The sequence below is a fragment of the Nasonia vitripennis genome, chromosome 5 (genome assembly GCF_009193385.2).
Source record: "Nasonia vitripennis strain AsymCx chromosome 5, Nvit_psr_1.1, whole genome shotgun sequence".
Taxonomy (NCBI): domain Eukaryota; kingdom Metazoa; phylum Arthropoda; class Insecta; order Hymenoptera; family Pteromalidae; genus Nasonia; species Nasonia vitripennis.
In genome coordinates this window covers 17,800,145-17,821,436 of record NC_045761.1, presented here as the reverse complement: position 1 = coordinate 17,821,436, position 21,292 = coordinate 17,800,145, and the positions used below count along the sequence as shown (strand labels likewise).

The 21,292-nt window shown below is 36.0% G+C and overlaps 6 protein-coding genes across 7 annotated transcripts; 3 read left to right on the top strand and 3 right to left on the bottom strand.

Annotated features, from left to right (window-relative positions):
* Positions 1-15: 15 nt before the first annotated feature.
* Or262 (odorant receptor 262) lies at positions 16-1,714 on the bottom strand. Of its 2 annotated transcripts, none has more exons than XR_004228016.1 (5): positions 1,379-1,714; positions 723-1,304; positions 550-643; positions 332-484; positions 16-262 (listed from the first exon to the last, which is right to left on the bottom strand). XR_004228016.1 is itself a non-coding variant. In NM_001170989.2 (5 exons), exons 1-5 carry the CDS (start codon positions 1,625-1,627, stop codon positions 200-202), a joined length of 1,158 nt encoding a protein of 385 aa, NP_001164460.2. The 2 variants fall into 2 exon arrangements, 1 of the variants encoding a protein (NP_001164460.2); NM_001170989.2 differs by having other exon boundaries at positions 200-262; positions 550-660; positions 1,379-1,627.
* A 3,742-nt stretch (positions 1,715-5,456) lies between these two features.
* LOC100120164 (probable C-mannosyltransferase DPY19L1) lies at positions 5,457-8,832 on the top strand. Its single transcript, XM_008204509.4, has 9 exons — positions 5,457-5,726; positions 5,819-5,931; positions 6,011-6,148; positions 6,233-6,301; positions 6,390-6,713; positions 6,786-7,608; positions 7,693-7,855; positions 7,945-8,073; positions 8,151-8,832. Exons 1-9 carry the CDS (start codon positions 5,681-5,683, stop codon positions 8,359-8,361), a joined length of 2,016 nt encoding a protein of 671 aa, XP_008202731.1. The 5' UTR covers positions 5,457-5,680; the 3' UTR covers positions 8,362-8,832.
* Positions 8,668-10,579, bottom strand: LOC100120139 (pre-mRNA-splicing factor RBM22). Its single transcript, XM_001603756.5, has 3 exons — positions 10,415-10,579; positions 10,278-10,331; positions 8,668-10,071 (listed from the first exon to the last, which is right to left on the bottom strand). Exons 1-3 carry the CDS (start codon positions 10,466-10,468, stop codon positions 8,950-8,952), a joined length of 1,230 nt encoding a protein of 409 aa, XP_001603806.1. The 5' UTR covers positions 10,469-10,579; the 3' UTR covers positions 8,668-8,949.
* Positions 10,580-13,071: 2,492 nt separating this feature from the next.
* LOC103315846 (putative ankyrin repeat protein RF_0381) lies at positions 13,072-14,373 on the bottom strand. The gene has a single exon (XM_008206714.2). The coding sequence runs from the start codon at positions 14,371-14,373 to the stop codon at positions 13,072-13,074; it is 1,302 nt and encodes a 433-aa protein (XP_008204936.2).
* Positions 14,374-14,899: 526 nt separating this feature from the next.
* LOC116417775 (retinoid-inducible serine carboxypeptidase-like) lies at positions 14,900-19,123 on the top strand. Its single transcript, XM_031932796.1, has 5 exons — positions 14,900-14,982; positions 18,259-18,269; positions 18,493-18,725; positions 18,788-19,022; positions 19,110-19,123. The coding sequence occupies exons 1-5, from the start codon at positions 14,900-14,902 to the stop codon at positions 19,121-19,123; spliced, it is 576 nt and encodes a 191-aa protein (XP_031788656.1).
* LOC100120036 (retinoid-inducible serine carboxypeptidase-like) lies at positions 19,114-21,276 on the top strand. Its single transcript, XM_031932694.2, has 6 exons — positions 19,114-19,220; positions 19,337-19,523; positions 19,585-19,740; positions 19,820-19,897; positions 19,981-20,135; positions 20,210-21,276. The coding sequence occupies exons 1-6, from the start codon at positions 19,197-19,199 to the stop codon at positions 20,285-20,287; spliced, it is 678 nt and encodes a 225-aa protein (XP_031788554.1). The 5' UTR covers positions 19,114-19,196; the 3' UTR covers positions 20,288-21,276.
* Positions 21,277-21,292: the final 16 nt, after the last annotated feature.

The window sequence follows — 21,292 nt, the reverse complement described above, 5'->3', positions numbered from 1 at the left end:
TATGCATCAACGATGTTGAGAAAAAAAGATCTCTTGTAATTTATTACCCATTCACAATACAAAAATCCCAGTGCAGTAGATCACTCGCCAGCAACGTTATTTTCTCTTCTATGATATCTAAGAAACGTTATAATCTCAATATAAATTTTAACAGTCAAATAGAATCTTCACTATTCCAATGCTCGTATCGTGATTCCTTTTACTCGCTTCCTTCGTTCATTGTTCGAAGGAGAAAAAAGTACGACACTGCGGTTTTGACGGTCTGCAAACAAATATCGATGAAGATCTAGCACGAAATTAAGATCCAAATGCATTTTACAATTAAATTTACTTTCGCGAACAAGTCCAACTGCAAAACCATGCAACCCATAGCCACCAGGGCCAGCGGCTCTTGCGCCAGAACTATGAGGATGTCGTTTTTGAAATTCTTGTCACAAGAGTCCGTCCAGTGCGAGCCGTACATTGCATCCAGACATGCTCCGCTCTGCGGATTCAAAGCATCACATTTTGTCTAACATCTGCATAGTGCCAACTTTGACATAAGCTCACCTCTTCGGCTATGAGGTTTCCGTACCACGCGTAGGTGAAAATTTGCAGAAACTTTGGAATAAGATAGACGCAGAGATGCGCCGTACGCAAGTAGCTGTTGGTTTTCATCAACTTGAACAGATGCGTATAAATATTATTTATACAAGAAGGTAACTAATAGTACGTGCACATACCTCGCTGACTTGAAAGACAAGGGAACAAAGCACGAGTGTAGTGGACGTGATCAGCAGTATCGAGATCAAACCGTAGATGTTCTCCAGTTTGTTCTTCGCGTTGATCAGCACGTGATGTCTGCGAATGCAATCCTTCAGCTTCTCTTTGTAGTTATCGTCGGCCCTGAGCTCTCGAAATTTTCGCGACAGAATCCTCAGCTCGCCGCACACCTGGAGCGCGTAGACCCCGAAAACGCAGTCCACCCCAATGGTCACCGTCCAGAGAGACGCGGTACCCGACACCTCCACGGCGTAGAGGATCCAGTGCACCAATCCACCTGGTTCGTAGGCGAACGGATAGACCGCGGGGAAGGATCGAATGTACTTGCCGTGTTTTCGCAGGACTAGCAGAGGACGGACGCTGTAGGTGAACATGGCGATGGCAACGCTGATCACGTGCGTAACCATGAATCTCTCGAAAGTCTTGACGTTGCTCAAAAGGTCCGGACGGTTGTCCGGTTCATCCATGTCGCGCATGAAGCCTCCGCTCAGATGCTTGTTCAGGTAGACGACGTCCTCTCGATGCAGCAGAAACAGGGCGACCTTTGGGAAAATTTAGTTTAACTGAATTAGTAAATTTTATTTTTAGAGATGCACTCAAGGGGTACGGTATATACCTTCGAGAAGGCTGACGTAGAGCTGGCAGCCATGCACATACCACTGGTGAACACCATGATGTTGCCAAGATTGTGGAAGCTAAAGTTGGACACGGTCAGCACGATCACGAGAATGGAGCTCAGCGTTATCGTGGAAAGTATCTTTTTGGGCACCGGATGCGATTCAGGCCAGAGTCCAGCGAGCTTCAGAAACCAGATGACGTTCTGGGTGTAGGCCTTGTACCTCAGGAGCTCGAGCTCCATCATCATGATCCGAAGGATCTTGTTGAGGCGACGTCCGAGCTATGACTGGCCGGGGACATCGCACTGATATCGATTGCTTCGGATATGCGTACTTGAAAGTACTGCGGATTATACGCTTTGAAATTGCCGTGTATTACGAGTTCTAAGTGGGGTTCTTACTTCATTCATTTGAAATCGCGCGTGGTGGCGCAGGGATTGAAGATTTATGGAGAAGGGGTAGCGGGAGGTTTAGTCTTCGACGGGATTCGTTAGAGTCGAGTCTACTTTGATGGGCGTTGTATAAGTCTTCGAATTTGTGGGACAATTTTATTTTTACTTACTTTACATATTCTGCTTCGACTTTTTGTTTGGGAGGACATCAAATTGGGACTGTAGTTCCTGGTAAATCATATTATATTATACACTAAGTGCACTGCAAATCTTATTTCGATTTCTTCGCCCCGTTTGTCGGGCTGCAATCGATGACTTAAAAATTGCAAAAATCGTCGTTTCTGGATACAGCTGAATTTCTTCACCAGGAGGCGATCAATTATATCAGGTATGAGGTATATTTTTTTTAAAACAAAAATCGTATTTCTCAAATAAGTTGGCACATTTTGTGCGAATCAATGAAACACAGATTTGGACTCGAACTGTAAAAAATAGCAATATTATATTTCACGTTGTAATTTTTAATAGTACACAATAATGTTATGAAGCTCATGCATGACCACACTTGTTCCAACACATCTTATGTTATACTTTCGTCTAAAAGTGTATCGTAACTCTGCAGATCTTACATGATTTTCTGATCAGAAAACAAATTTGGCAGCATAGTTCTTTTTTTTACAAATGTCGCTCATGTAATTTTGATGAAAGTACGATGTCTCAACTAAAATATATATACTTTGTAATTTGCTACATGTATACTCGTCAAAGCTTCAAATAAAGGTAATAAGTATTGTCTGCAATAATTTTGGCGCAAAAACCATGAAGAGTTTGTGAGCTTGATTTTGCTTGATTTGATGCCGAAAGAAATGACCTAGGAAAGTATGAGCAAGATTAAGCTTCTGAACTCCATGCGATCTCCTTTATAGTCTGCAGATATGAATTATAGAATTGGGAAACATAGACTCTAAAGATATTCGTGGGATCCTAATATATTTTAATGTGGATCATTATACTTTTTTGTGTTCTTTTATATATATATATATATAAAAGAAATTTCAAAGATCATCGTATCAATTTTTATATTCAAATGTAAAGATCATATTATATCTCATGTATTATTAATTTTTATACTCGTCTTACAAAGTAAGTATACTTTCGTTCAGTACTTAATCCAAGAATGTTATATTTTTGGAAGTCCCTGCCTCAGGAAGATCGATACAACTTCCAAAAATAATATTCTTATACTTTCGTTCCTTATACTTATCAAACACTTGATTGAAGAGCTTTATAAAAATTGCGAAAAAATAATTTGTACAAGGGTAGTCTGCACTCTATGCATCTCAAGCGGGCAATGCTAGAGAATTTATTTTTACCCTTGAAAATTGCCCAGATTATCTTATACAGTATATAACGAGCGGGATAACATAAAACTTTGTGCATAAATAGAGCTGCAGCTATAGTCATTCCCTCTGCTTGAGAAGTTTACCAATCGTATATATAGACGCAGTCGTCACCGTGTAAAAATATACTGAAATGAGCCGGAAGGAAAGGGTTCGTCGATTGTAAGCGCAGCAAACTTTGTTACATAAAATAATAACTCTCGATTTTCTGCGGAAATCCAGTTACATTGTTATATAATAAGCTTGAATTGTGCGCATAATCCCCGATGTTGAGGGCCATCACACCCGGAACTGAAGGTAAAACCAGAAACAAAGTATGATCAGAGATAGATAATAATAATAGCTGCCTTACCTTTTTATAGAGATATAGACAGCAGGGGGTTACGATTCCGTTTTAAGAAAATTACGGGGAAAAGTCCGAGTGTCGTATAGGATAATGAGTTCTTCGTATGCTTCGTCGAGCTTCGTCGGAAATTAGAGGGGAACAAACTTGAAAAACATAGGATATAATGATATTCGGGTTGTAGAAGTAAAGGGTATGCAGAGACGAAATGAACGAAGCGGTTACTATTTTCAAACCGAACGATCATAATAACGACATGGCATCAACAATTTGTAGCTGTATAGAACTTATTTTCTTTCTCTTCATCACGAAGACGATGTGATGTCAATGATCTGCGACACGTTAGAGACGAACTGCTCTGTGTAGATGACTGCAGCTAATATTATATAGATATACATAACGGGTTCACAAAACGCTCCTCCAACGTTCACGGGAGCAAAAAGTATACAACAACAAAGGATGGTTATGTTAAAATAAAATTCAGTATGTACATTTTGAGCACTTTGTAAACTGCAGAAAAATTAAAAAATAATATAAATATGCGCACTGCGCTGTTCCGGCCAGGTATACTACAGAATTGCTGTTGCCCCTAATTATTGTTTATACAATGTTACAAGTAATTGCACCGACGCGCCGATTTGCGGCTACCTGTAAATCGGTCGCTCAGAGTAAAAGAGATCGATCACGAGACAAAGTATCTCTGCCTACCTGTACGTCTTACATTACTTATGCCTTACAACTCTTTCGGGGAAGAACCCAACCTGGTTAACATGGTCAGACTCTTAATTGAGAAGGGCATCCCGTTCGAAGACGCCGAAGAAGTCGAGGAAAACATAAAAACGAATTGGTAAAAATAATTTGTACATACCGATGGAAGTTCGTTATAATTTGGACCACAACGCAGACCCGAATGCTCAAATTACGAACAGGGGTGTTAACAGCTGCTGCACATTTTTCAAACTACCACCAGATATTGTCGCGTTCGCATGGTCAATCCTGATTTTGAGGCCAACCTTGGGCTGTGTACGCGGATCTCAGTGGATTTTCTGCGTATGCCAAGGACGTGCAACGCGCTTTTGCAATAATTTCATGATACTTGTATTTTTCTCGTAATCTCGACTTATCGTTTCTGCTGAACCACATCACCGCTATAGTCACTATTCTGCATCAAGGTACAACAACCTGTCTCGTTTAGTTGAACAAATTTCAATACAGTTGACTTGTTTACTAAAGTTCATTAAGCCGCTTTAAGATAACAGTACCAATCATAGGGGAAAAAGTTTGATAGTATACAAAGCGGTGCGCTTTTTTCGAGATGCAACAATCCAAAGTTTCAATCTTTTGGAAATACTACTTGCAGCCGATTAATTAAGTCTTTTTTTAACAATAGAGCCATTTGATAGGTGTATGAGATGCATAATCGAAGGTTGTAAAATAAGATCGATATCAGGCGCGAGCATCCGCCATTTCCCGGTTTTTTGTCGCGAGACAAAGGACCCAAATGACCAAGAAAACCTTATGTGTTTGGAAGGGTTATTGGGTTATTACCTTACACTCTTAAATGTCCTAAGAACATAAAATCAGAGTGAAGATGTTGCCGCGCATCGACCCTAATTTATACATGTTGTTCCTTGCTCTTATATACTGATCCTCGGTATTTCTTTCCACTTGCGAGAACAGTTGCATTATAATTGGGGCCACCTGGTTGCAAACAAGCGTACGAACCATATATACGTAATGTACACATGGCGACTGCCGGTGACATACTATATGTTTAATACATTAAATTACTACTTGTAGCTACTTAACAAATGGCGATAACGATTTGTTAAAAAATGTTTGAAAAATAAAGAGACCAAGCTGTTTCTTCGAGTTTCAACAATTCCCTCCTCAGCTGCCATAAACTGAACTTACCGCCAGGGGGCGTGTTTGTAATTACAAAGATTTTAAGCTTTATTGATATAGCAGACAGCTCGAGGTATATAGGCAAAGCAATGGCTTTTTTCTCGAGTGCATCGTGACTGTTTACAACGGTGGAAAGCATACTTAGAGTTGAAATTTTATCCAAGTTTCGATAAATAAAGCCAGCCAGCCAGCCAAGGATGTGAATATATCAAGTTTTTTCTCCGAGTTGAGCTTGTGACTCTTCTAGGTTAAGTCGTCGAGATGGAAAGAGAATCAAAACCTATTTATATCCTCAAAATTATCTTAGGTATTTTTTGCGTGAATTGTGATATTATTAACTCAGAAAAAATGTAGCTCGATCCATCTCAGTGATGACATGTACACTTGCTCGTTTTGCAGCCATAGCTTGCGGAATCCTGCATCGATGGCATGCGTCAACATTGTTTGAGAATGAAAGACATTTCACTCATTTATCAGAGATGGAGAGAGAAATGTCTTTTAGGACAGAAATGGTAAAATCAATTTAATGATGTACGATACAAGTATAGAACAATATTATTCATAATTCATTATAATTATCTGCACCTGCAGGGGATGTACTATTCCTACTTCAAGACCATTGCAGATTCTGCAACTTTTTTTGAAGGGATGCAGAGGATACATCATGATAATTTTTCGGAATATCCAAATATCATCAATGCTGAAAGCAAGTATAATTTAGGGCCAGAGGTAATTTATTCAACTTGCTTATTTTAGGTACCCATACATCAGTGTACTCAGTTTATTTTTCAATTAAACAATGTATTATTTCAGGTCAATATTGGTATGTTTTACCATATTATGAAGTATTTGGATCTCTTGCCAAAACCTCTATGTTGGCAGGTAAAGTAACAGTCAGAATAATAGATATGAACTTTCAAAATTAAAAATATCAAAATTATATTCATTAAAGTACGAATACATATTTTAGATTGAAAGAGGAGATGGTTTAGCATCTATAACAAGCTGTGAAGGTATAGGAGTTCCGGTGTATTTTTATTTAGAATTCGTGTGGCTGTGCGCTATGGTTACCGGATTTACAATTTTTCTCTATGCTTCCAATTTGAGTGGATCTATTGGAGGTGGTATTATAGCTGTAGCAGCATTCTTTTTTAATCATACTGAGTGTACAAGAGTACAATGGACCCCACCTTTACGTGAAAGTTTTGCATATCCAGCTCTTCTATTTCAAATGTTTATGATGTCAGAAATTTTAAAGAAGAGGAAAAAGCCAGATTCAATGTCTACGCATGTGGTTTGTATTTTATGATTGATTTATGATCTATTTGACTATTTTGGTCTTGAATTTTTCAATCTCATGTTGCAGGATTTAGTTCTGTTAATGGCTTTTTGTTTATTGAGCTGGCAATTCTCGCAATTCGTATTTGTAACTCAGACTATTGCCTTGCTTATTCTCAAGTGGTTCAAGATAATAAACCAAGAGGTGTACAGTTTTTACTGTATAGTCCACCTACTCTCTGTAACCTCAGTTATTGGTTTAACAAGCAATGCTTTTTTACTAAACTCTTTGCACTTGGCCTTACTTATAGTAAGTGTTTGTGCATCAGAGTTAGGCAAAGCTTTATCAAACAGAGTCAATGCTAAAACATTGACAGTGTTAGAAATAACTGCTACGTTACTTGGCACAAATTTGTGGAAAGTATTGTTCACAAGTGGTTCTGATGATGAACATATTTTCAATATTCTCAAATCAAAGATATCGAATTACAAAGACTTTCATACAATGTTATACACATGTTCAGCAGAGTTTGATTTTTTAAAATATGAGACATATGAAGCTATTGTAAAAACATTTTTACTTCCCACAGCAATTCTTGCTGGTTTTCTGGTGCTCTATTACTGGTATAGAAATCTGAAAGGACAGGGTTTTCCTAACTGTATAGAACCTCATATAGCCTACAATATTTTACAAACTGGAGCATTCACTGTCATGGCCATGTTTGTCATGAGATTGAAATTATTTATGACTCCACACCTATGCATACTCGCTGGGTTGTCTTGCAGTAAGAGATATCTGGAGAAATTAGGAATTAAGAGGAAGGCAATGCAAGGTGCACTGGTTGCACTTTTACTAGCCATGATGTCCTATAATGGTGTTCAAAGGTTGATTAAGGAAAGAGAATTTATTGGTAAATTGTATTTCTTTGCGACACAAAGTATATTGAAATTTTAGATGTATTTAAAAAGTTAACAACTTATTAATGTTTTTAAAGGTGAATATAGTAATGTAGATCAAGAAGAATTGCTTGAATGGGTGCAAGCAAAAACTCCAAGATCTGCTGCTTTTGCTGGTAAAATGTCGCTTATGGCAAATATTATGTTGTCCACCAGAAGGCCAATAGTGAACAATCCCTACTATGAGAGTAAAGAAATGCAGTAAGTGGAAATTTCTATCACTTGAGCTAAGCCGTTGATTTTTTAAAAAATAATAAATTTGTCATTACTATGCTGCTATTTCATTTTAGAGAAAGGACAATGAAAGTATATGAAATATTCAGCAGAAAAAGTGTTGCTGAAGTTCATGATACTTTGAGAAAGTTGCAAGTTGACTATGTGGTTATAGAGGAAGCTCTTTGTTATGGTTATGGCTATTGGTATGAAAAAAGCACACGTTAATTCATGTTACTCTTAAGATAAGTACTTTAATTAAAGAAACGTTCAATTTGTTTAGGAAGCCAGGATGTAAAATGCTAGAGTTGTGGGATTTAGTGGACAATGGTAAAGGCAAAAGCGAAGGAAAAATTCCAGTATGCCCAATGCTTTTTCGCGGTAACGCTCATCCCTTTCGTCGAGTTTTCGAGAATCGCAGCTACGTTGTTCTGCAGCTGAACTATACTAAATATATTGAGTACAAGCCAAAGACTATTTTGTATACAGCCTAATGAAAATGTGCCTGTTAACTAATGTTTCTCTCTAGAGAGCATTGAGTGATAAAACCGCCAGAAATGTATTTTTACACTTGAAAAGTTAAAAAAACTTAAGTCAAATTTTATTAGTATTAAATGCAGCATTACTTTGTGTTTTTCTACGTCATTATTTTATCATTTAATATACACAAAGCGTTCTTCAAAAGATTTATCAAACAAAATGTATAACTTGTTGATAGGTATTCTTTCATGTACGGCAATTGTATATATCTTACAAAAAGTGATCATCATTGTAATTAAGTTTCAGCAATCAAAATCGAATATTATTAATAAAGTTATTTATTATTAATACTTGTTAACATTTGAAAAGCAATATTGCTATTAAGTAATAGCTGTATAAGCAATCTGAAATCCTTATCAAGGTATAAATTAATAATATACTATCTAAAACCATGTGAATACAACAGCTGAATCAACATTGAGTAATAACAGATCTTTTATGATTTTAAAATACAGAATTTATTTCTAATACCCTTAAATGTAAAAAAAAAAATGATTATATACATTATACGCATTCACATACATAGTCTTTAAACAATTGGCCTAATTTTCCTCTGGCCAAGGTTTTCCTATTCCCTGTGAGGCCCCCATCCTAGACGGATCCTGACTAGGATAATGTATACCAGTGGGTGCAGTACCTGGTGGGAAAATAGGTGCAGCAGCTGGTGGCCCAAACAAGAATGCTGCTGGTGGCATTGGTGGAGGTGGAATCATTGGCGGTGCAGGCATCATACCTGGCAGGTTGAAGAAATTATTTCCAACGCTCTCTGGAGGTGGTGGAAGAGCACCTGGTAGTCCTGGCACTGGTTCCAGGATTTCTCTAACTCCTTCAGCTGCAGAAATAGTCTGCCGACCTTGAGAACGTCCCCATTTAATGTTTAGACGTCTGCCACCAAGTATCAGTTTATTGAATGTCCTTTCAGCAGCTAGCTCGGCTGCACTTCGATTTGTGTATTCAATAAAGGCACATTGATTTTTGGCCACCATTGTCACAGATCTAATTTCACCATACTGATAAAAGTGATCTCGTAGAGTTTTTTCTGTCAATACTTCTCCTATATTGCCTATGTACAGAGTAGTTATAGAGGTGTCCTCTGGTGGTTCCAGCTTAGGCATTGCAGCTGCTCTTCTCATTAGCTTGTCTGCAACTGGATCATTGAAACCGTAATAACGATCTTTAATATTTTGATCTGCCAGAGGATCATCAGGATCTGTTGGCTTCTCATGCCGATATGGACATTCTTCTCCTCGTTTACATTCTCCTTTCACCCAGAAGGAACAAATGTGTGGTCTATTTCTTTTATAATAAGGGCTTGTTCTTGCAAGCTTCATCAACAAGTCACTTGCAGCAGCAGATTTTCCAACAGCGCCAGCTGGTGTTGTAGGGTCATTCTTACTTATTTCGTTATCGATATTTTGCACATAGTATTCCTTATTTACATCGGAACGTGGTATATCGTCTTTAATTTTTAATGCAGCATCCCTCACTTGAATGGGTAGTCCGTACTCCAAATCTAATAGACAGGTTTGACAGACGTTTTTTAGACGACTGCAGGTCTGGCAGACTTCAGTTTTCTTGAAGCGCATTCTGGCTCCGGGACACCAGCGAAATACAGTGAAGGGACGCACACAAATTTTGCATTCCTTACCATACTTTTCTTTTGTCTGAAAGAAGAAAAAAAACGGAGTGAGTAAAATTGATGGTAAACAAACGAAACGTCACTTGGGTCTCATTCATACAACGTTTTGAAACCTAACCTCTTATTTTCAGTACACGTATGTTTCATACACAAATAAGTACGAGATACTACGCATATTGTTACTAGTAGTTAACAAGTTTTACAATGATTATTTAAACTTGAGAAACTTACCATTCGTATGTATGGATTATCTCCTAAGCACGTCTGACACAAAATTGGAAATTCCTGATGAAAAAAAGATCTCAAGGTTAGCTAAATGATGGAATCGGCATAAAATTATAGAAGCTTTATTATTTTATTATACTTACAGCATCTTCCCAGTTCTGCCGATTATACGTGTTCGTAGTTTTTGACATCGACATTTTTGCTGCTTGTTGTCAACAAAAATGCTTTCAGCTTCTCGCAATGGAAATCTTGTACTTGTACGCAGAATGGCTTCCAGTGTCGCTCTCCGATTCGATCGCAGTCAGTAAATAATAGTCTCGTGGATAGTTGCGCCCTCTATATCGGACTTTGCGTGCAATGACGTCATCAGAAATCGCTGCACTGGCGTAGCGCGGGCTTTTTGAATTGCTTAAAAATTGGTAAAGATAATGCTGAGATGTGTATTTGAAAATTAAAGAATATACTTACAGCAATTTAATGTAAAAGAATATTATAAATTAATATAATCAATTTTTGAATGGTTTTAATAGATATATAGTCCACATTGTAAGAAGAGACGATCCGAGGGGGTGAAAATTAAAAAGAAAACGAACCTTTGGATTTCGGATTCGTACGGCGGATCTCATATCGGCAATCGAGACATCTTCGTTGTTTGGAAGTGCGATACTTTGATAGGATTCAGCAACGAGATCAACGACGTCGCGATCATGTTGTTGTTTTTGTTTAGTTTAATCGTGACAGCTGATGACCTTTTTCGTGTTACGCTTGAATACAGAGTTTTTGAGTTCAGCTTTTATAAATAACGCGTTGAACACGTTGAATGGCCGTTACTTCTTAATATCTTTAAGATATTTTTTTCTTACATTAAATATAATTTTGTTATTTTTTCAGCATACGTTTTTACAAGAATTCAAATAAATATTCATAAGAGCGGCTGTACGTATCTTATGTTAGCAAAAACTGATTTATCGTCAGATTAATCAAGCTAAATTTCAGTTTGTTAATATATGTTATGAATACATTTATTGAAATTTTGCATATAACTTTATATATTTCGATGTAATTGAACTTTATAAACAAACAGTAAAAAATTATATTCCGCCACTCCATAGATTTACCTTAAAGTGGCAAACGTATAAGGATCTCGAGTAAGGCGAATTCAGTAATAAACTTAAAACTGTACCGATTCTCCCATTAATATTTAGCTTGGTCGTTAATAAATAGAAATATATGTTTCTAAAGCGCCAAATCGCTATTTTAAATCAAGTAAAAATTCGACTGATAATGTAAACTAGAGTATAAATAAATTAGAATAAACTACATTACTTTTTTTTCGAGGTTTTAAGAAAGAGATCGCTATGTTATGCGTTATTGGCTCACTTTTCGTAAAAAAAACTCGTCCGCAAGAATGTAAGAAAATTTGTTGATGAATGTCTATACGTTTTTAAGCAAGTTCGTCGGCAAACCGTTCGCCTTCCTCCCGTTTTGCCGACGTACTCTCTTTTTTAAAATTACTCGTATAAGAAGTCTCAGAGCGTGGGGTAGCTAGATTTAAAGATTTACCAAAGTATAACTCGTTATTAAAAATATTCTCGTATTTATAGACTCAGAGAAGTCGTAAAATTCTAAATATCAGTAACTGTTTGAATATAAAAAAATACCATCCTATAATCTCGTTTAATTACAAGTAATATTATTGCTTTACTTACCATTTTTATAAAATTAAAAATACTAATTCGTATTCAAAATCGAACCGCAAACACGCTCTTTTTTAGATGATCAATTAGACGACTAATAGAGATCCTTCAAGATGGAGCGATCGAAATTTTTTATTTTTTGAAAATTGAACAAATTTCGAACTTACAAAATTCGTCAAAAATTTTGTACTTGAATAAATAAGTCCAATTTTTTAAAAATGTCCCAAGCTCTAATTAAAAGAGAACACAAAAGTGTAAGAATCGTTTAACATAAAAACAGTAGGTACATTTATTGAAAATGCATAAATGTTGCATAGGCTGTAAACTAATTTTCATCCAAATAAGCAAGTTTATTTATTTATAAATATTTACATCGTATTTATAAAATGTATGACATAAATAAGTAACAATTATGAAAATAATGAACAATAGTATGCAGGACGCAGCACTCGTAATCAATTACTTTTACTTCACGTGTTTCTGTAACGTACTATTTTACAACACACATAAATAATGAAAATTAATGAACGATTAATTAACTGTTGATGGTAATCAAAGTGAAATTAATCATTTTTTAAACAAGTATGAAACTTTTGGCTTATTTAAAGCAATGATTTTGCATCTGTATCATACATGATCCAAAGCCGTGAAATTATTATCAAGTAGATTAATTGAAAAAATCCTGCGCATTTTTCGAACTCGCTCACAGAACGCTGTTATATAGGGAGCATTTGCCGCGTATGCTAATGTCATAATCCGAATTTTCTCCTTGTGTGATAATGATAAATGTATTATTTATTATCTATATATTTGCTAGTCTCTCTTGAAAAAAGTGATGACCAGATGTTGGGAAGCCATTAATAAAGCGACTTGATTATGATTAAGGAAAATTATTGGGTCTGACTATATACTTACGCTTTTTAACTTTTAACCTTAATAAAATTTATTAATAAAAACATAAATGCTCCAATAAACTAAAAGTTTCAGCAAAAGGTAGATTTTAATACTGTACTTTTTATATTAAAATATAAAATACTATATATTAAAATCACATAATCAATCCATATTAATAAATAAATAAATCGATACTCATTTAAGATTTATTATACGTTGAAATCTTCGAATCGCAGATAACTGACAATATTTTTAATAGCAACATCGGGTACATGGAAATTTGAAAGGGTGTTTCTTAAACAATGTTCCATGTTGTGGCTGAAATTCCTCCTGGCCATGGCTTCCGTAAACTTGGTCTCTAGTTCCTTAGCGTAGATTGGATATTTGTCTCGGAATTCATCCTTCTCGAATGCCTTAACAACATCGTAATTCTTGGCCAGCGATGCGATCTTCTCTAGATTTTTGGAGAGTATGTAATAGTAAGACATATTACAACTCTCCTCGATCTTTTCATTCTTCATCCTTTCAAGTTCGGACTCACACTTGTCGTAGTATCGTTGAAGCTCCTCATTGAGCCTTATCGCTTTCAGGCTGTTCTCGTCGACCAACTGCTTCCCAGCTTTTAACTTGGCGATGTGTCTTACGATGACTTGAGCCGTTTGGTCGTCCTGTCCCACTGATGACAAGGCAATGGCTCCGTGCTTACTTTTTAAAGCAACATCAGCGTGGTTGCAGAGTAGAATCTCCACTATTTTGCTGAGTCCTCGTTGGCAAGCCGCGATCAAGGCTGTCTCTCCGTCTACTGTCTGATTATTTAAGCCAGCTCCTTTGGAGATTAACAGTTTGACCATGTTTCGGTGGCCAGTGATCACGGCGTAAAAAAGTGGAAAGTGTCCTTCCTGAGTTTTCATGTTGATGTTCGCACCATGGTCCAGCAGCATACAAACGATCCTTTCTCTCGTCAAATCGATAGCAACGCGCGTTGGCCTCAAGTTCAAGATATTCCTTGTGTCCAGGCTGACTCCATCATGATCAATGAATATATTTGATCCGGTGCTGAGCACAAGTACTGCGATGTGCATCGCGCTCCAACCTCTTTCGTCTACGGCTTCCAAGTCGGCTCCGTTTTGTATCAAAATGTCTATTACTTCGTTAGAACCCGAGAGTATAGCGTAGTGTAATACACTTAGTCCTTGCCGATCTCTAGCGTTAACGTCCGCTCCGGCGGACACCAGGTAATCGGTTACGGCGACGTTTTTGCAAGTTATGGCATAGTGCAGCACCGATTTGTTCTTACTATCTTTTGCATTAAGATCAGCGCCATGTTGCAGAAGAAGCTTAACACGACAAAGCTTTCCAGAACCTGCGGCCAGATGTAAGAGAGTGGCCTGGCGATCGTAAATGCGTGATCTACCAATCGGTAGCGTCACGTCAATAACCCCTGATCGAATAAGAAGATCAGTAATACGATTAAATTTCTTGTGTGTAACAAACCACATAGTAGAACACATTTTGCTATGATTGTTAAAAGTTCCGACTGGAGAATTTAGCTAGCCTCGATTGCGAACGCACTGCAAATGATGGAGCACTAGAGTCGACTGGGCATTTTACAGAAATGCGCACGTGACATTTGGCAAGTTTGACGACTCCACCCCCTTAAAGGCGGGCAAACTCTTCTACGAGTGGGCCCTATAGATGGCGTACTTATACATTTCACTAGACTTTGCATTGCTTAACTAGAAATCGATGATTTTGTACGGTATTAAATAATCATGAAGAATTTCAAATGATTGTGAGGAAATGTTAATAATTTTCGAGCAGTTTTACTGAGCAACTGTAAGTGTTCTGGAATACGACGCACCTATTCGCTGGGTGCAGCTTGAGAGAGGGGGTGACTGGCACTGATGCCGTTTTAACACGTGTTCTTAAATGTTATAGAAGTTGGCAGAGTTGCCCGTGGCGGCCGCTTGTACTATTTTGTTCCTATAAAATTTGACATTCTGCCCTACGAGTCCCTCGAAGGAAATTGAGGCTAATATGACCACGATATGCCAAATTTTATGCCCAGTAGCCAGATTATGTGGCATATCGTGGCCATATGTCCCTGTTAACAGGCGACGGTAAGTGGGCATAATATGCCATAAAATTATGGCGAACGTTTTATACATGGCAACCTAACCTTGCACATATTTATGCATATGTACAAACATGACCACACTCAACACTCACACTGAAATGTACACTTTTTATGTGGGTTTAGATATTAGAAACATTAAGTAAAATTTGTGTGTTCAAGATTTTATCAATGATGAAGTGTAAAAGTGATGATCTTGATAGATATTCCCAACTCAGTGTTCAAGTCAGTCACAGGCAGTATTCATCATTATACTGCCTTATATGCAGTGTATTCGTGCAAGATGTTTAATTTGTACTGTAGATGCTTATTTTATTATGTAGGAACTGGCTAGCGTAACAATTTTTGCTTGTCTGTCTTTGCTAGTTGACCCACACCGAAACCCATGGCTCCGGGGGCAAAATTTACACATGGGTGTTTACATGAGAATTTAAACTACAGCACTTGAGATTAAGACAAGTGGATATATTGTTTTAACAGCTTAAAAGAAATCACCATGCAAAATTTCAGCCCTCTAAGTATGATAGATTTTAATTGAAAGTAAAATCAAATTCTCAATGATTGTACGATTACTGTTTTCAATTTTTCTTTACGTTGTTTAAACAATATATCCACTTGTCTTTATCTCAAGTACTGTAGTTTAAATTCTCATGTAAACACCCATGTGTAAATTTTGCCTCCGGAGCCATGGGCTTCGGTGTGGATCAGCTAGCGAAGACTAGCAAGATTGTTACGCTAGCCTGTTTCTACATAATAAAATAAGCATCTACAGTACAAATTAAACATCTTGCACGAATACATTGCATATAAGGTTATATAATGATAGATACTGCTTGCGACTGACTCGAACACTGAGTTGGGAGAATATCTGTCAAGTAGATAATCACTTTTATACTTTATTGTTGATAATCTTGAATACATAAATTTCACCTGATGTTGTTTCTAATATTCTAACTTACATAAAAACATGCATGCCAGAATAGTATACATATATGTTATAACATACTCGAGTGAGTTTTGAGTGTGATTATATGTAAATTTGTATGTATGAATATTCAAGGTTAGGTTACTGCTCTTACCACATTGCCTTGTATTTTCAAAATTTATTGTAAAATCCTTTTTTTAAACGTAAATGATTTTAGAATTTACTGCGTTAAAAGAAAATTGATTATTAAGTTTATGGATTTTAGGGTATAAACCCATTGGTAGAGTCAAGTACTCAACATAATGTGGGCACACTGAAAAAAAAAACAGTCGTTTCTGCTGTAAAGTTCGGTAGTTTTAACCGTTCTGCCACCGTAACGACTGTTGAGTAAGAACAACGGTGTGCCACTGGTAGTTTTGGCGAGTCGCTTACTCGGGACACCAGCAAAAACGACCGAACTGATTCCTTAAAACTGCTGAGCTCTACGGTAATCTTGGCGAGTCTTCGTACAATGACGGATTACTGGTGCGAGTTCAGTTAAAATGGCTGTGTTTTTTTCAGTGCATATCATGTTGACATATTATGCTACGAAAAATATGGCCAGTAGTTATTCACCGGCCATGTCTTATGGCGTATTTTCTACGAGGGTAGCTAAAATTTTATTTTATTTTATAAATTTTAAATTATAATTAAAAGTTACTTTCTAGTTACCAAAAACTCACAAATAAGTTCAAAAAACATGTATTTTTTAACTTATTTGGGAGGATTTCACTAACTTTTAATTAGAACAAACTAAATTATAGTTATTTATAGTATATTTCGATACAAGTGCGCAAAAGTTGACAATTTCACGAGTGTATAGAATCAACTTTTCGCACGTGTATCGAACGTTATTTTTTGATACAGGGACGGAAAATGTGCTTGAACGCATGCGGAGCGTGCGTAAAAGTGCATTTTACGCCCGCGTGAAAATATTATATGAGATCTCATATGAGATCTCGTGTAGATCTCATGTAGATCTCATATAGATCTCATATGACTGAAATTCGTACTGAGATCTATATGAGATGAGATCAATATGAGATCTCATATGCGATCTCATATAGATCTCATGTAGATCTCAGTACGAATTTCAGTCATATGAGATCTCATATCGACTGTATCGAAAAGAAATTTTAGCAACCCGTAGGGCAGAACCTCAGGTGTGTCTTTGGCCTGAGATCTCAGGTGAGATTTTTCAGGATTTTATAGCCACAACATAGAGAATGGTTTAAGAAACGTTCAGATATCCATGCATCCAAATATGTGCCTGACGTTGCGATTGAAAAGACTGTAATTTTTGTTGTATCTAATAAGTTTGCTATAGTTCAAACGATCTTTTAGAATATATATATTATATATTTTAAAATATACCGTGTGTCCACCACAAAACTTTCGATAGGCGATGTGTAGGTGGAAAAAATTTCCCCAGGAAAAATCATAGTGAACAAATTTTTTGACCTTTTTCGGATTTTACAACCCAGAATGAGGAAGGGTCGGGGATGGTGCTGCCGATCAAGGGGCAATAAACTTGACAAAACATTTTCACCATTCATGGTGTGCGTAAGTATTAGTGCTGTAAAAGCATTGAGTAAATCTTATCCGATTTTTGTGATTCAAATTTGATCCTAGTCGGCATTTTTTATTAATTAAAATTTTGTCTGTTAATTTTAAATTTATTTGCTTATACAGAAATTTAATAATCTATATTTTTTATGGGTATCAAATTTATTGCCCCTTGACCGGCAGCACCATCTCCGACCCTTTCTCAACGGATTATCGTCCCTTCTTTATGGGCTGCAAAATCCGAAAAAGGCCTGAAAACTTTGTCACTATGATTTTTCCTGGGGACATTTTTTCCACCTACACATCGCCTATCGAAAGTCTCGTGGTGGACACACGGTATAACATGCCTAGTTTCTAAATTTAATACAAATTATAATGCACGTTACGGCACTAAAAACATATTCTCGTCATAATTGCTTCCTCTCAGAGGAAGCTTTACAACGGTACTTTTAATTTGAGGAAGTTGTAGTGTTTATGAAAATCAATGAAGCTGTAGTAAAAATGAATGTGGCTATTTTTTAAAATTAAGTAACCTTCAAAATTTTTTACTATAGTTGCATGTCACCAGTGTTATATTCTTCATTCTATTGTATGCCACCGATTGGTATGTCTAAAGAATCATTCAAATTTGCGCTTAAAATCGAGTAAAGAAAAAAGTTACTAGCACTTCATTAGTTCAATGATGATTATATTCAAAACAATATTAGCAATAAAAATTGTCTTGATTATTAGATACGCTCAAGGTAAGGAAAATAAAATGTTACGATAGAATAGTGCAATTTCTTAGATATTGAAAAAATGTACAGCACTGTTCGTAAGTCACGCCTGTCCATGTCATAAGTAGTACTTTTTGGTACCGTGCTTATCGCGCTAACCTTGCGGTATCAGAATGAGTTACCTACGACACAAATAGATATTATTTATTGGTCTTCAGCGACCCTTTTATCGTATTCATTTATTTTTTAGGGCGGGACGGTATAGGACCGGGAGATCAAGAATGGGGATATACATCAGTCCGACCAGGAGCACACATGTTTTGGTGGCTTTACTATACAACTGCCAACGTCAGTTCTAGTTATCATGAAAAACCTTTGATTATTTGGTTACAAGGAGGTCCCAGTGCATCATCAACAGGGTTTGGAAATTTCATGGAACTTGGGCCTTTGGATGAAAATTTGAGACCACGAAACTATACATGGGTATGTTAGGCAAAAGAAAATATATACTAGTAAAATCGATTTAAATGTATATTTTTGTGTAGGTAAAATACTACAATATGTTGTTTATCGATAATCCAGTTGGCACCGGTTTTAGTTACGTCGATTCTTCTGATTTGTTAGCTAAAAGCATGAATGAAATAGGAGCAGATCTTCTTGTGTGTATAAAAAATTTTTACGAAAAATTCCCTGAATTTAGCGCTACTCCTGCATACATCGTGGGAGAATCTTATGGGGGAAAGTATACTGCTGAATTTGCTAAAGTTTGGTACGAGGCAAGTACTGATTTCATAAATGGTGTTTCGTATCTGTATATAAGTGTAACTCGTCGATGTAATGAATTTATGTTTCTTTTGTTTACAATAGGAACAGAAAAATAACCTTGTCAAAAGTAATTTAAAAGGAATAGCTCTTGGTAATTCCTTTATATCTCCAATCCACATTATTCCTGCAATGGGCGAATTTGTATACCAAATGGTACACTTTTCTATTTATCTATTCAATTTTTAATGATAAACCTGGGTATTTACAAAGAAAAATTTTACGGAGGAATATGTAAAATGCATTATACTGTAGAGTTATTTATTTTTAAGGGATTGTTGGATACGCACACTTTCAACCATCTAAAAACAGTCTATGAAAAGTTTGAAGTAGCTGTAGAAACTGAGAATTGGTCAAGATCTTTGGATTTAGCGTTGATAGCTCACCAAATAATACTTGACGGATCAATAAATATCAACGTGTATAATGTGTTGGATAAAAAACCACCTTTGCATAACGGTAAATTAATCGATAATTGCTGGAGTTAGATAAAGCGTAATTTTAAAATTTTAATTTTTAGCAACAAACATTAGCAAACTCAACAATAGCGAGTTTAATTATTTGATGAACCATCAAGTTAAAAAGGCTTTAGGTTTAAACTCTACTTTTAAACCTATTAATTTCCAAGTTAGACATGTGCTGCGTGATGATTTTATGAAAGCTGTAACCGATCAAAGTAAATCTGTGAACTTTAATGCAATAACGTTAGTATGTGTCAATACTATTTTTATCATGCACCATCTTTCCTCTTTTAGTTGAGTATTTACTGAACGTTACGAACGTTAAAGTATATGTATACAGCGGCCAACTCGATGCAATGTGCCCGACATCGGGTATGATGAATTTTTTTTTGATTCTATCTATAGATGTTGTACATTTTAAATAATAAAAATTCCTACAACTAATATTTTCAAAGGAGCTGTAAAATGGTTGGATAGTCTTAACTGGGAGAACTCCACTAAATGGTATTCTTCTGCCAAAACGCCACTTGTTGTAAATGATGTACTTGAGGGTTACGTTAAACAACATGGGAACTTGAAAATGTTTTGGATCAATAGAGCAGGACACATGGTACGTAATAAAGAATAAAATATATTATTACCAAAAATAATATAGTTTTTAAAAGATTCTTGTATTTTGCGAAGGCGCCAGCAGAAAATCCAAATGCAGTTTTAGCTGTTTTAGAAGATTTGACCGATGCCTACAATAATACAACTCATTAGTTATGCATACTCACCAAGCTGTGCATATTCGTACTTTTCGAAACATATAATATAGAATTTTTTGTTCCCCTGTTCTAATTTAAATCATAAAATCTATCAGAATAGTGGTAGTCTTCGGATGGCTAGTCAATATGTTCAATATATGCTATTCATTCAATTATATCTTGCACACTATTATAAATGTCCAATTGGTTTAAAATACATAATAAGTGTACCTCTTCCTTTTAAAATAATAATAGTATGCTAATAAAAATGATATTGCTTATGTTATATGTATACAAGGTACGTAACCACGCTCTTGTTAGAATGCATTAAAAATTTACATTGAATTTGAAACTTTTTCAAATTGAATTTAGCGGGTAATAAAGTCGCTATTGCTCGCATTATATTCTTTATTACCCGTCGGTCAAAAAAAAAAACTACTTTAGGCCCGATTAATAGCTACAAAAAACGCGAAAATCTTTTATGTCTTGGTGATATAGCGGCACCGCTAAGACCTTGGGTGCAAGCAACCCCGTTGAAAGTGATAACGTATTTAAATACGCATAAGAATATGTATCATTATATACGTACTAAAATATTAAGTATAATATACGTTCTGAACATTTTTGTACGCTTTTGTATACGTTTCTACACTACACTTTTATGTGATTACAATATCGGCTGCTTAAAAACTTAAATAAATTTACCAAAAAATTCTTCAACCATCATTTCGACTTAAGTAATTTTAAGGTTCAATTACATGTGAGAAACGGTAATGTGTCTTTCGCCACCTATCGAAAGGACACGAACTATAATTGTTAAAAAAAAAATATAAGAAAGTGTAAAAAAGTGTATATTTTCGTTTTATGCCTGTCGAAATATAACAACAAGTCAGTATAATATTATACTCTAACTCGGTATAATATCGGTCTGTAAGAAAAAATCTACATATTTTATCTATCAGATATAAGCTGCGATGATTAACTATCTAGCGAAGATATAGTGTAAAAAAATCATCGCTAC

What these genes read in the sequence shown, in the direction of transcription:
- LOC100120036 (XM_031932694.2), top strand. Translation starts at nt 19,197, where the DNA reads ATGGGCGAATTTGTATACCAAATG. An exon ending in AAAACCACCTTTGCATAACG is followed by an intron (nt 19,524 to 19,584) that starts GTAAATTAATCG and finishes TTTAATTTTTAG; the next exon opens with CAACAAACATTAGCAAACTC. An exon ending in TCAATAGAGCAGGACACATG is followed by an intron (nt 20,136 to 20,209) that starts GTACGTAATAAA and finishes TATTTTGCGAAG; the next exon opens with GCGCCAGCAGAAAATCCAAA.
- LOC100120139 (XM_001603756.5), bottom strand. Translation starts at nt 10,468, where the DNA reads ATGTCGATGTCAAAAACTACGAACACGTATAATCGGCAGAACTGGGAA. An exon ending in GGCAGAACTGGGAAGATGCT is followed by an intron (nt 10,332 to 10,414) that starts GTAAGTATAATA and finishes TTTTTTCATCAG; the next exon opens with GAATTTCCAATTTTGTGTCA. An exon ending in ATAATCCATACATACGAATG is followed by an intron (nt 10,072 to 10,277) that starts GTAAGTTTCTCA and finishes TTCTTCTTTCAG; the next exon opens with ACAAAAGAAAAGTATGGTAA.
- LOC116417775 (XM_031932796.1), top strand. Translation starts at nt 14,900, where the DNA reads ATGACCACGATATGCCAAATTTTATGCCCAGTAGCCAGATTATGTGGC. An exon ending in GACCACGAAACTATACATGG is followed by an intron (nt 18,726 to 18,787) that starts GTATGTTAGGCA and finishes ATTTTTGTGTAG; the next exon opens with GTAAAATACTACAATATGTT.
- LOC100120164 (XM_008204509.4), top strand. Translation starts at nt 5,681, where the DNA reads ATGGAAAGAGAATCAAAACCTATTTATATCCTCAAAATTATCTTAG. An exon ending in TAAGGAAAGAGAATTTATTG is followed by an intron (nt 7,609 to 7,692) that starts GTAAATTGTATT and finishes ATGTTTTTAAAG; the next exon opens with GTGAATATAGTAATGTAGAT. An exon ending in TATGAGAGTAAAGAAATGCA is followed by an intron (nt 7,856 to 7,944) that starts GTAAGTGGAAAT and finishes ATTTCATTTTAG; the next exon opens with AGAAAGGACAATGAAAGTAT.
- Or262 (NM_001170989.2), bottom strand. Translation starts at nt 1,627, where the DNA reads ATGATGATGGAGCTCGAGCTCCTGAGGTACAAGGCCTACACCCAGAAC. An exon ending in TTGTCTTTCAAGTCAGCGAG is followed by an intron (nt 661 to 722) that starts GTATGTGCACGT and finishes CATCTGTTCAAG; the next exon opens with TTGATGAAAACCAACAGCTA. An exon ending in GAAACCTCATAGCCGAAGAG is followed by an intron (nt 485 to 549) that starts GTGAGCTTATGT and finishes TTGAATCCGCAG; the next exon opens with AGCGGAGCATGTCTGGATGC.
- LOC103315846 (XM_008206714.2), bottom strand. Translation starts at nt 14,373, where the DNA reads ATGTGTTCTACTATGTGGTTTGTTACACACAAGAAATTTAATCGTATT.